This window comes from Erithacus rubecula (genome assembly GCF_903797595.1).
Source record: "Erithacus rubecula genome assembly, chromosome: 19".
In the NCBI taxonomy this organism is placed as follows: domain Eukaryota; kingdom Metazoa; phylum Chordata; class Aves; order Passeriformes; family Muscicapidae; genus Erithacus; species Erithacus rubecula.
In genome coordinates, this window is record NC_136671.1 from 12,397,982 (window position 1) to 12,412,086 (window position 14,105).

The 14,105-nt window shown below is 47.6% G+C and overlaps 1 protein-coding gene across 1 annotated transcript in view; it reads left to right on the forward strand.

The window, feature by feature from the left end:
• The first annotated feature begins 7,836 nt into the window (after nucleotides 1-7,836).
• TMEM132C (transmembrane protein 132C) overlaps nucleotides 7,837-14,105 on the forward strand; it is a 162,732-nt gene continuing 156,463 nt past the window's right edge. The window contains exons 1-2 of the mRNA XM_079322105.1: nucleotides 7,837-8,184; nucleotides 8,290-8,688. Coding sequence (XP_079178231.1) covers nucleotides 8,643-8,688 — 46 coding nt within the window. The 5' untranslated portion in view covers nucleotides 7,837-8,184; nucleotides 8,290-8,642. The remainder of the gene's footprint in view (nucleotides 8,185-8,289; nucleotides 8,689-14,105) is intronic.

The following is a 14,105-nucleotide window of genomic DNA, read 5'->3' on the forward strand; positions in this document are numbered from 1 at the left end:
AGTTCACCCCTCACTTTAACATCCCACCCTCACTGCCAGTGATTTCTGTAGGATTGGTGAGATTTGTCTGTTAAAATCCATCCAGGTTACTTCTGTTTGTGCCCTGGTAATTTCACAGAAATTATTCTGGAGACATGTTTATGGAGAGCTCAGAAGAGGCCTCTGGAGACGATCTAACACAAACCCTGGGACACTAACAGTCACATCTGGGGTGATTCCAGCATTTCTGCTAAGGAATGCCCTGGTAGAAGAACTTTCTAATGAATTAATGTATAACAAAATGCCTGAGCACTGAACACTGCAGAGTGAACTGAAGTTTCACATTTGTTATCCTCTGGAGACAGCCATAAGGCTTTAGCTTTAGTTTAGTCATAGGGCTTAGTTCTGCAAATGCATCATTTTATGATATGACTTTGGTACTTGGAGGGAGATTTTGAAAGTAAATATGCAAATCTGAATATTCAAGGAAGTCTTTGGGACCTTCAGAAGAGCCAAGAGACTGCAGTAAAACAGTTTCTGCAGCAGGTTTCTCAAAACCTGCTTAGATGGCTGTCCTAATCCATTAGATGCCTAAAGTGTTTTCCTAATACTTCTCTAGTTCTGGTTGTGTGGGCTTTTTTCTTGTTTCAGGGCTTTTTAAATCTGCCCTAAGACAGGCAAGGCTCAGCATTCTTATTATTAAAAGATAGTTGTATCCAAAATGCCATTTAAAATCTGTTTGTTGCAAATTTCCTTCATTTGATTGGGGAAAAAAAATAAAAACAGGCAGAAGTAACATCTAAAAGTTCCTGCTCCTTGCTAGACTATTATTAATTTCTAACTAGGACTATTTAATTGCATCTTCACTGATTTACAACAGTTATTGGCCACAGTAATCAAACAGCTATTAAAGCAATTTGAATCATTATACCCTTCTAAGGCTGTATTTGTTTTGTAACTTTTTCTTTATAAATAATCTGCATTAGTTTGTAACATTATCCTCATCAGCCCAGAGGGCTGCTGAAAAGCGGCGGTTACGAGAAAGATTGAATTTCAGCATTTACGGTTCTATTATGCTGGGTAATTAAACGGGACCCTCTTCTAATTGTAGCGCATCAAAGCCCGACAATGCCCCGGCAGAAGCGGCGCGTTCCGTTCATTAGGCAGGGACAATGCGCTTGGGACGGCCGAGGGACGCTCGGGATGAGCGCGGGGAGCGGCGCGGGGTGCGGAGCTGTGCGGGAACAGCGGTGCGGGACTGTGCGGGAACAGCGGCGCGGGGCGCGGAACTGTGCGGGAACAGCGGTGCGGGAACAGCGGTGCGGGGTGCGGAGCTGTGCGGGAACAGCGGTGCGGGAACAGCGGTGCGGGAACAGCGGTGCGGGGCGCGGAGATGTGCGGGGAACAGCGGTGCGGGTGCGGAGCTGTGCGGGAACAGCGGTGCGGGACTGTGCGGGAACAGCGGTGCGGGAACAGCGGTGCGGGAACAGCGGTGCGGGGTGCCGAGATGTGCGGGAACAGCGGTGCGGGAACAGCGGTGCGGGAACAGCGGTGCGGAGCGGAGCAGAGTGCGGGATAAGGCGGTGCTGTGCGGGGTGCGGAGCGGAGCGGGGATGCGGTGCGGGATGCGGGATACGGCGGTGCGGGATGCGGAGCGGTGCGGGATGCGGTGCGGGATACGGCGGAGCTGTGCGGGGTGCGGAGCGGGGATGCGGTGCGGGATGCGGTGCGGGGATGCGGTGCAGGGTGCGGGATACGGCGGAGCTGTGCTGGGTGCGGTGCGGGGTGCGGTGCGGGGTGCGGTGCGGGATACGGCGGAGCTGTGCGGGGTGCGGAGCGGGGATGCGGTGCGCGGTGCGGGATACGGCGGAGCTGTGCGGGATGCGGTGCGGGGTGCGGTGCGGGGATGCGGTGCAGGGTGCGGTGCTGGATGCGGTGCGCGGTGCGGGATGCGGCGGAGCTGTGCGGGGTGCGGAGCGGGGATGCGGTGCGCGATGCGGGATGCGGCGGAGCTGTGCTGGGTGCGGTGCGGGGATGCGGTGCGGGGTGCGGTGCGGGATGCGGCGGAGCTGTGCGGGGTGCGGAGCGGGGATGCGGGGCTCAGCGGTGCCGCCCGGCCGGGGCGCGGCGCTCCCGGAGCGCTCCCGCGATCACGGCGCTCCTCCTGCGCCAGGGGGAGCTGCGAGCGCTGCGAACCCAGCCCGGGAGCGAATCCAGAGTGGGAGCGCATCCCCAGGATCCAGCCCGGGAACAATCCCCAGGATCCATCCCGGGATCGCATCCCCAGGATCCAACCCGGGATCGCATCCCCAGGATCCAGCCCGGGATCGCATCCCCAGGATCCATCCCGGGAACAATCCCCAGGATCCAGCCCGGGAGTGCATCCCCAGGATCCATCCCGGGAACAATCCCCAGGATCCAGCCCGGGAACAATCCCCAGGATCCAGCTGGGATCGCATCCCCAGCATCCATCCGGGATCGCATCCCCAGGATCCATCCCGGGAACGCATCCCCAGAATCCATCCCGGGAGTGCATCCCCAGGATCCATCCCGGGAACAATCCCCAGGATCCAGCCCGGGAACACATCCCCAGGATCCAGCTGGGATCGCATCCCCAGCATCCATCCCGGGAACGCATCCCCAGGATCCAGCCCGGGATCCAGCCCGCGAATCTCCCGACAAGCCCAGCCTCAGAGCAGCTCGGATTAAATCTGCTGTAAAGGAGGTTTCTCCTCGCTCCTGGCCGCGGTTCCGCCCCGGTTATCCTGTCCGAGGATCCAGTTCTGCCATGAGCGTTCCCAGAGCCCAGATTCACTCCGTGCATCCCTGCAGGCGGCTCCAGGGGCCGGTACTTGTTGGCACGTTTTGGAAGCACTGGTTGAACTCCAGCTCGGTGTCAGGGGGCTCCCCCGGATTTATCCAGCAATTTATCCCGAGCACAGCACTTTGCAGATGCTCTCCTTTTTCAGAGTGCAGCCTGCAACAAGCGGGACTTGAGCATTCCGAAGCTTTGCAGGCAAATCCAAACATGCAGCAGGGAGGTGACAAACACCTTTGCAAATATTGTATCTGACAGATATTTTGTTTCTGTAGTAAGTACATATAAAGACAACTAATTGTCTTAAAGCTGCAAGCAGGACATCAATTCACATTGCAGAAAACAACCCAGAGTGCTTCATGGTATTTATACTTAGAGCTTATCAAGAGATCAGAATTTATTTTACTTTATCTAAGCAAGAAGAGAAGGAGTAAGAGGGATCAGAAACACTTGTGGGTGAATTGTTCCAAAGGTTATTCATATATATAAATACTACAAAATACACACATGAAAAATTCTGTGCAAGGCACAGAGTTAGTGGGTTATAGAATTCCACTGCAACAGAATCTGGAGCTCATAATTATCACAGCATGGTCCTTCCCAAGAGTATGTAATAATTATTATATAATTATTACAGCTCACAATACTTGGGTAAAACAAAGAAACAAAGAGAAGGATCATTACAGACTTTTTAAAAAGTACTGTCCTGAACTTCAGTATTTGCTATAAGAAAATACATACTCATTCTTGACTCTCCAAATTCTGTTGTATTTGCTGTCCTCAAACAATGAAATCATGTTTGTGTTTTATGTCTGGCAGCTCAAGGTCCCACATGTCATTGGTCATTGAGTAATTACTACACGTGTGGCTGTTTTGGCAGCAGTGTTGCATGGCAGGATGGAAGGTCACATATTCAATCCCTTTGATATCAGTGATTTCAGTATCCACTGGGTATGGTCATTCACATTTTGAGGAGTGGTCTTCTGGTCCAAAAGCAGATCTACAGCTGAAGGTGTCCACCTCTGGCACCCAAAATTTTTGATACATGCAGTAGATACCTAGAGTGTTCTAGGAAGGATCAGTGACCAGGTGAGCTGATCCTTTTGCACACACTGGTACCTTGTGATCCCCAGCCCTGGTTAAAAACATTTGTCAGCCCAAGAGATGACAATGCCAGGCCCTGTGGCAGAAAAAGCCCTTTGAGATATGCTGAATACAAAGGCAGCCACGCTGTCTGCATGCAGCACCAGTGAGTAACTGTGAGAGATACAAGTTATATCTCTATTACAAGGATAGATGCTGACACTGGAGTATAATAAAATCACTTTAAATGGCAATACTCCTAACTGCAAACAAAGCACAGAAGGCAGAAGAGAGATGATAATGTACCCAGGCACAAGGATGGCATAAAATTGAGTGTTGAGTATTTTTTCACTCTATTTCCTTTATGTGAGTTCACATCTCTGGCAGAATTTGGGGTGTGTCCCTATCCTGTTCTCTTTTTTGGAATCCTGTATAGATGGGACAAGGATGTGATTTCTGTATGGACACTTGCAGTGAGCTGGCCAGAATCACATTCCAAGGGTTTAAAATTCTCTATTTAAAGATAATGAGTTTCAGAAATTACAATTATGAATAACTGCACAAGTGAGCAGAGACACACATTAAATGAGACAGACACACACCCAGTCTGACCAATGGAAAGAATAGCAGAATGTGTGTGCAGCTTTTCCCTCTCTGCATCCATACCCAAACCATGGTGTCATCAGCACATTTGACATCCAAGGACACTGAGGGACCTGGTTTGAGGTCACACTAAAAGGCAGAGTCACTGGGATGGGGCAGTGCCAGGAGAAGAGTGCAAAGCTCCAACTCAGCAGCAGTTCAGCCTAGGAGGAGCAGACAGGGCTAAGGGACTGAGCAAGGAGCACTTTACAGAGTTATTAAATTCATGGTCACACACTGCAGTGTCTGTTATACTCAGGTATGTCAGGAGTGCTGAACTGCTGGCAACATCACAGTCCCAACACCTGCCTTCTGAAATTCTCTCAGCTTATTCCTTCTGACACACTTCTGCTGCCATTTTTAGGGTTGGTTGACGGGTTTCTGAATTTCTTTTCATATTGAAAGTCTACTTAGCACAAATTTTAATAATTTTTGCCTTAAATCCCCACATTTTTATAGTGAGAAAACTGTGTACAATCTATACTTCAACTATTTTTCATTTTCTGATTAACATTATCCATCCCATGAACAAGACAGCTTCATAGCTTTTGCATTGCCTATGAAAAAAATAGCAATTTGGATAGCTGTAGTACCTGTTGTCATGTTCAGCCACCTACACAAAATGCTACTTCTCCAAGTATATGATCATGTTTTCACCTGAGAAATGCTGATGAGACATATTTGATGAACAGAACTTCTGCATGACCAAATACAAATTGTGCAAAACACCCCAATTCCTGCACAGGGGTTGCAGAGTTCCTCTGGCAATTGCTACCTGCACATGGAAATAGGAGCTTTGATTTGATGGGCTTTTCTCTCTGCTTTCATTTTTTTAGCACTGGGTCAGTGAATTGGCACATGATTTCAATATTGTGGCTGGCAAAATAGAGAGGGAGAGCTGAGAGCCCTCCACGGGAGCATTTTCAGCCTGAAGTACATGACATGGTACATTTGAACATTTTTAGAGGCTGACTGACCTTAGGAAGACAACTTTGGTGCAGTCACTCTCCCTGCTCCTGAGCATGTTCCTGATTTCCTTACTCCTGAAACTCCTGAGATTCTGATCTTCTGTAGATTCTGCAAACTGACCTTCAGCTGGATAATCTGAGGAGCAGCACAATAATCACCATGAATAAAATGTCAGAATCTAAATGTACAAATTATTCTGGAGCAATCAAACATTACAAAAATCCAAACATACTCAAGACTACAGGTAATTTAAATGGCTTTGATTAATGTTTACAGACATAATTTGGATTGCAGCAAAGGTGGGTGATGACATTTTCTGTATTATTTAGTGGACTCCTTATATACTGTCCCCTGCATTCAGACACACTGTTCTGTTTTTGTGCTTGGTGCTAACTGAGCTGTTGTCATAAATTGTTCACAGCAACCCATATTTTCATTATAAATGCATTAAGAAAGAAATTATTCTGGGTTCTTTGAGTGTGATTTGTGTACTTAACTCCTTCTGTTCCTTCAGCTGGAAATGCAAGCCTAAACAAATCATCTTAGGCAGAGCTTGTACTGAAAATTCTGCTACTGAATTACTGTATCTAGAAGAACATGAAATCAAATTTCACAGGAGTAAGAACAGTTGTAGCAAAACCTATTCTCTCCATAATTCTATACCATTTTTATCACTTTATGACTTCTGCCTCTTATCCATGACAGTCTCTACCAATGGACTCAAGGTGCAACTTCCAAACTTTGTACTTTTATGCAAGTAATGCACAGACTCCAGCTCAGACTTGATAAAGAGGACCTCTACTGCCTGCCAGTACTTCTAAATAATTCCATGTTCCATCTAATTTACATCAGACTGATTTTTTTTTTTTCATCATTCAGAGAAGACAGATGTTGGTAGTTTGTGAATTATGATAGGATTGGGTTTTGGCCCCTTAGTGAAAGTTGCCTTGGAAAGAAATAGCATTTTTTGTCACTGTGTCTGCTTTTTCTTACAAATGAGATGAATTGTCTGCATTATCTACAAATTCAAGACACGGGACATAAATGTTTGATAGCTGCTCTATTTTACTGTCAACTGCTGGATTCTTATATTTAAACTCATCCTACAAGTATTTGTAGTGTCTAGCAAAATCTATAATCAAGCAGAAGAGACTAAAGCAGTTACACATTTTTGAATGAGTTTTTCAAGGAGAAATGCTTCTTTACACTCTTGTGGGGAAAGTTACATTGAAATTGCATCCATATGATATCATCTTTCTGCTTTTTCCACATTTGAATTAGCTGCTACTGACAATAAAATCATGTAAACCATGACAGCACAAAGCATATACTCCTGACAAAGTTCTTTAGTTCCTCCCTGGAAATCTCTGTGCTAAAGAACTCTTTCCTGACTTGGCTTATCAATGTCTTGCATGAACAATAGACTTTTTACAATCTGCCAAAAAATGCTTTATTAATTTTGTTTAGGGTAATATCTGCTAATAAACTTTGACACCTCTTCCAGGAACTGACTGCAGATAGAGCCTCGCTGATTTTGGCCAGTTACAGGAGAATGGCTGCATTTGCCTGAAGAATCAGAGTCTGTTTTTTCAGGATAAAACCAGCAGATTGTGGAATAAACCACCATTTTAAGGTGTTGCTTTGTCTTAGAGTGTTTGTGTAGGGGTTTTCCTCTGCTTAGATGATTTCTGCCCTCAATATATTTCAAATTCTCGCTACATCTTACCAACCTGTCCCTTGCTTGCTGCGTGCCACAGCTGCAGTAAATATTTTTAAAAGTGTGTTTACTGTTGGGCCACAAATATTTACTTTATTTTTTTTTTACCACAAGAAGGAGGAAAGAGACGCCAGCTATGCAGGATACCCAGGGGAAAGCAACAAAACTAAACAGGGATGAAACAGCTGCCTGAGAATTATGTTTAGAAGATGAGACTGACACGAGTATAAAAAGCAAAACAAGAGAGTGAGGAGGTGGTGGTGAGGTGAAACACAGGTGGGGCAGAATGTGCACAGGTGGGCTAAATACAGGTGAGACAAATGGGCCTAGATGGGGCAAACTGGACACAGGTGAGACAAATTTGGCCCAGGTGGGGAAAACATGGGCAGGTTCAGGTGTTTCGTGGTATATTTCCCTCTGCTTGGAGAGGCAGCCCCGTGTTTGGACAGGGATCTTTTCGTGCGCTTTTCAGTTTTTACCGTGCGCTGCTGCGCAGCCGGGGCGGGACCGCTCCATCCATCCATCCATCCATCCATCCATCCATCCATCCATCCATCCCCGAGCCCGGGGCTCCCCTCACGCCCCGGGGCTCCTCTCGCCGCTGTACCCGCTGTCTGCAGCCCCTCTCAGCCCTCGCCCGGAGCCGCTGTCTCACCGCCCCATCCCTCCATCGCTGCCTCAGCCCCGAGTCCCCGTCCCCTCACGCCCCTGAGGGTGGGGCTCGGCGGTGCCCCCTCCCTCCCGCCATCCCTCCCTCCTTCTTTCCTCCCTCCCTCCCAGGGAAAAGTGCCTTAGAAAGGCGGGCAGAGCGGCGGAGGGCGCTCGGGGCCAGCGCAGCCGGACAGCGGCCGTGGGGACGCGCCAGCCGCGCCGCTTCACGCACCTTCCCCGCTCGCCCTCTTCAAAAGTTTTGCCCGGGGAGCATCAGCGGTGCCGGCCGGAGCAGCCAGCATGGGCGCTGCCCGTGCCCGCCGGGGTTAGCGCGGAGCGGAGAGCCGCGCTGAGGACGCGGAGCGGAGCGTGGAGATGCGCTGAGAGCGCGGAGCGGAGCGCAGAGCCGCGCTGAGGGGAGGACGCGGAGCGTGGAGCGGAGCCGCGCTGAGAGCGCGGAGCGGAGCGCAGAGCCGCGCTGAGGGGAGGACGCGGAGCGTAGAGCGGAGCGTGGAGCGGAGCCGCACTGAGGGCGCGGAGAGGAGCGCGGAGCCGCACTGAGGGCGCGGAGAGGAGCGCGGAGAGGAGCGCGGAGCCGCACTGAGGGCGCGGAGAGGAGCGCGGAGCCGCACTGAGGGCGCGGAGAGGGACGCGGAGCGCGCAGCGGGCCCGCGCTCGGAGCCATGGCGCGGGCGGCGGGCACGGAGCGCAGCTAACGGCGGAGGAGCCCCCGGGGCCAGCGGGCCGTGCCCCGGCCCCCCACAGCCCCCGCAGCCCCTCGGCATGGCGCGGGCGGCCGGGCTGCTGCTCGCAGCGCTGCTCTGCGGAGGTAAGGAGCGCCGAGCGGGCACCAGTTGATCGCGCACGGGCGGCTCCAACTCCTTCCCAAGCCCCATGAATTGAGCTACCCCTGCCTCCTCTTCTCCCCTCTGCTTTTCCTTTAAATCCTGCCTGTCTCTGCTGCTTTCTGTCTCCCCGTTTATGTGAATGGTGGGAAGCCTGGCGAGTTGCGTTTGTCTGAGATGAGAAGCGGGCGAAGTTTACTTTGTTTCTCAGCGATGGTGATTTTACAGATGCGTGTTAATTACTGCGCGGTGTTAAAGGAGGGGGTGTCCCAGCCCTAGCTTGCAGCGGAATCTGCGCAGCGGTGAAAGCTACAAGAGCAGCACGGTGACAATGTTTGGGAATAGCGTCCTTTAAATTGCATTGGGATTGTGCGGTGTTAGCTCCGGAGCTGCATGGAAGAGCTGTCACCTGGGCTGGACGAGATGCTCATTATCTTGATTAAAGGGACAGCTGAGGAACAGGTTTGGCTTGGCAGGGAGGTCGTTTGAATGATCTGCTGGTTTTTCTCATCGCTGAACTTCTGTGATGAGAGAGTTGCTTTGGCAAAGGCAGATCTGAAGTGACTCGGGGGCGCAGACAGTGCGCGCTCCCGAGGGGGATTTCTGTGCAGAGTAGTGGGTGGCTGCCGTGTCTCTACACTTCTTGTTGTCTTGCTCAGACGAAACGTGATGGTTGTGGATTCTTTATTAGCGCCTGGGTGCGGGCTGGGAGGGTGTGGAAACACGCTGAGCTATCGGCAATGCCTGCTGCTGTTGCCGTTCCCAGGAATAAAAACATAATTTTGCCCGTTATCCTGCTGGATTTAGCGGTGCTCTTTGTCGTAAGATTACTCCTGAAAGACTGTGCATTGTTGAGCTCGGTCCAGTCCTCTGTGCCAGGGCACTTGGTTGTGGAGGCAGCCGGGAGAGATACGGAAGCGTCTCAAGGGTGAAGCGAGAGCGGAATCGGGAGCAATTAATTCATAAAAGGGGCTTTTCCCACCCCAGTCGGCAGGGAAAGCAAAGTGCTTGGCAGAAAATTGCGTGGCCTCTTAATGCCCGTCATTTCAGCTGATGGGCAGCCCGGTGGCTTGAGGCGCTCTGAAAGTCTAGAGTCTAAAATGCGGGTTTGTGTTGTGATTGCTGTAGCCTGGAGGTGAGAGTTGTATCAGCCTCAGGGACTGCGGGGATTAAGGTTTGCGAGGAGTGCCTGGCGTTTTGTGGGGCTGCTCTGACGGCCACAAGCGCATCCTCTGCAATGGGATTAATACTGAGTTAGTGTATGGGCAGTGTTTGTACAGCAGAAATAGCGGCTGTGATCCTTCCTCAAGGTAGGAGAAAGTGCTACAGGGAGAGTTTGTGAACAATCCAACCCCTTAAGCCATTGGTCCCTGCTGGAAGTGGCTCAGCCTTGTCTCAGCCGAGCAGAATTTGGGAGAGGTGCCCCAGCCAGGCACTGCCAGCAGCTGCTGCTGGGGCTCTGCCCTGCCTGAAGAAAAGACCAAGTATTGCTTTCCTTCAGGGAAGAAAAGGAGAGCTTCTGAGCTGGGAATTGGCATTGTTGGGCACTGTATGATTTAGAAAAGAGCCACTTAATTAAACTTAATAAATAAGGTGTTTGTATAGTTTCCTGTGGAGCCTTAATGAGCGTTTCATTTGCGCTCCCCTCGTGTATTTGCACTCTCTTTGTTGCCGTGTGAGGATAGTGATTGTTCTTGAGAGCTAAAGTCCGACTAAATGAAAGTCACTTTATAGCTCGAAAGCAAAAACGTTTGTAAATGTGCTGAGAAACTTACTGTTATAGACAAGTTGTCGTTTGCTATTTAAAGAGCTATATTTACTTCTCCAAACTCATTAGCATCTCCTATCAAGCTTGAATTTCTAAGAAAATTCTCCCAAAATGTTGCCTCAGGCCTCAGTGTGCCATTATGCCGAGGTTATTATCTGGCCAATAATGTTAATTCATTCAATCTCAAGAAAGAAGCTTGGCATTTCATTTAAGCCATGCCTCTAGTCAGACCAGGATGTATAAAAGTCAGTGTGCAAAAGTGCTCTTGCATTTAGGTGCAAGCACATGTTTTACATACCAATTATTGGATGGCTGCTCCTTAGGTGGAGAGGATGTGTGTGAAATTGTATTTACATAAGTAAATCCCAAGTGTATATATATTCCTTTCAGGAAATGACCTCTTTTCAGCAAAGTGCTAATGCATGTGCTTAAGCCCCTTTATAGCCTATAGGAGGTATTCATGAGCTGGAGGGAAGATTATTTATTTATTTTAATAGCTTTTCTGAGGCAGAGCTTAAATGTGAACACACGTGTACAGATTTACTTCATTTTGTAATGGATAGATAAGTGGGAATCTTCATTTTCCTATTAGCAGTGAGCTAGAACAAGGCTGACATAAACTGCAAGTACAATAAACCCTAAAAAAGCATTTAAGGATGCTCAGCTAGAGAACTGATTTGCTTGCCCAGGCATCTGTAAGTGCAAGGAAGTGTTGAACAGGAGCTGCTGTTAAAGGTGCAGGGAGTTAGGAGGGATTTGGGTGCAAAGCAGAGTTTGAGCCCCAATGCAAACACAGCTGTGCATCCCTGGCTTGGCACAGGGCTCTGCTCTTCCCCATCCCACAGCCCTGCAGCACCTCCTTGCTTTAGTTACCCTGCAGTGGATACTCACTGAGGCTCTTCATCTTGAGTTTTGTTTCATTGTGATTTTAAATTAATCAAGCAGTGAGGTTTTTCTATGTTTTATTTTGGAAGTTCAGTAGCATGGCATACTCCCTACTGTACTGGGAAACTTCCTAAATTTCCTTTTTCTCAATTTCATCACATAAATGCTAGCCAAGAGCACAGCAGGAACTTGCATTATGTTAAATTATAGCTGCCTGGAGTTTTTATAAGTGGCTAATCTCTCTTCTGGATAGAACCCTTTCAAAATTGAGATAGTGCTATTAATATTCCACTTTACTTTGTTTTCATATTTGGTAGTAGATCAAAGTTTATTAGACACTGTACTTAGCTAGTAAAACACCCAGCAGTTGTGCTACAAATGGCTGTTCAAAGCTGCTCCTAAGTGCATGACTGTGATATAAAATATCATCCCTGTAATTGCTTTTCTAATGCATAAATGTGTGTCTGGCTCTTGAATTGCAGAACCAAGTACCTGTGTGAAATTAAGCACTAAACAGCACAATGTTGTTTTCTTAGATGGCCAAATATTAGTAAGTATTCATTCTGTTCATTGGGTGAAGGGATGGGGTTTTATTGTGAGTTGGGTTTAGTTCTGTGGTTTTAAACTCTAGTGAGAAAGCAGAAGTTCAGCACTGCTGAAAAGGTGGCTTGTAAGGAGTAGCCAGAAACTCTGTGAATAATGGCAAATTTGCCAAAAGTGTTGGAACACAAACTTTCCTGGTTACAATTTTCAAGGCAATGCCCTCTGCAGTAAGTCTTCCAGAACTTTTGTTCCCAGATGTAGTTAAGGTTGTGTCTATCTAAGACAGTTAAGTGACAAATAGATAAATTAAATCCTGCAATATTCAGGGTGTGATAATGCCATTATTTCTTGTGCAGAATCCCAGTTTTCTCCAGGGCTTTGGTAAACTTGTTAATTTACTCATAAGCTGCATGCAAGTTTGTGCTGCCACAGTGAGATTTTGGCAGTGGTTTTTATCTGGCAGGCTCCACTAGATGTGTCCCAGCTATTCCCAGAGAGACAAAAAGCATATTATGATAAAAGAAGTGAAATAGCAACAAGTTGAGAGAACTGGTGGGTGGGGGGAGTAATGGAGAACCATCCACAGGGATGTTAGAGGTAAACTGAGGCTGTGAGGGAAGGCAGAATGTGGTGTGGGTGATTTCCAGTCCCAGCTGTGCATCACTTTGGAGCAGACATTTCCTGAGAGGAGAGGGTTTGGTGCAAGGAACTGCTCTCTGCTGTCAGAATTGGCACTGCCTTGCTGCTTTTCTCAGTCATTTTCCTCTCTGTCTCTTACCCCCTGTGATTGTCACTTTGGTGAAAGACTTGACCCTGGTTTGGACACTTGTCCAGTGGGACTTTTTGGTTGATTTAATATCTAAACACTCCAGTGATAAAAATGCAGGCAGTATTTTGGGATGCTGTAAAGTGTTAGCTTAAGGTATTTGGCTGAAATTTCACCTGCCTTTCCTTCATGGTCGTTAGCAATAACTTTCTGGCCAGCAAAGTTGTTTTTGTCCAGTTCAACCTCTTGTCCTGACTTGCTCTTAGAGGCCTGAGTCCTTTATATTTTATTCAGCCTTCCTTACAGACTCAGTACCCTGGCAAAACAGTTTCACAGTGTTCAGCTCTTCAAGCAGTTGTACTGTTTTGTGTTCTGTGGACTGGCTCAGGCTCTAGTGACAGATGTGACCCCTTTGAAACAGGGAGGGACAAATGGTGCATTGAAAGTTCAGGGCTTCTGCAGTCTCCTCACTTAGAGGTATCTGCTAAAAGCCTGCGGATGCATCTCGATTTGGAAAGAATTCCAGCCCAGCAGTGCCTGTGTTTTAGTTAGCAAATGGAAATACTCTCTCTTTATCTATTTGTTCACATTTTTTTGGGTCAATACACAGCCTCAGGTCAGCATTTTTCTTTTCAGCTGTATCCAGTGAAATGACCCAGTGAGTGTACTCTTCTATTTACCTTGCTAGTCTAAAGCATATTAATCTCTAGAGCTTGGATTCCATAAACAAAGTGTCATCCCCATCACTAAAATTACTGGCAGCTTTGCAGCCCTGCTCAATTAAGTGAACTTTTTGTTAGGGAAGTGCATTGGGACTAAGTGGTTCTTTACCACTACACTTAAGAAATGTGCTAATGTTTTCCTGTTGCAGCACTGACATCCTGGGTCAGTACTCTGTGTTGGATACAGCTTTTTGTGCCTCTTTTTTTGCTGGGATAACAGAGATCATGCTAATTGTAGTGTCACTGTCATTAGCCAGGGCCCTCTTACAGCTGTGCAGCTTTAGCAGCTTGACAGATGTGAGCAGCCAAACAAGTCCCCTTAAGTGGGCACTTCATTCTACACTGCTGCAAGAATTTAACCTGATTTTGCCATCCACTGGGGTTATGAGTGTCAGGGATAAAGTCAGACTTTTTTTTTGTTAATCATTTCTTCTCCCATTGTTGTAAAGTTTTTATAATTTTGTAGAAGTACAGTGGGAAATTTAAAATTTTTTTTATCATAATTATGTAATGGCTGTTGCCAAAATTTCTGTGTTTGGTGCTTTTAATTGTGTATTTCTCTATAAAAGCACCAGCCTACTTTGACTTGCCCTTTACAATACCATGAAACCAAAGCTATGCCCCAAAACTGGTTAGGAATTTGACATTTATGTGAAAACTTTGAAGGTAACTAAGAAGCTGAAGCTTGAGAAGGTTGCTTATTTATGAAAAACAAAA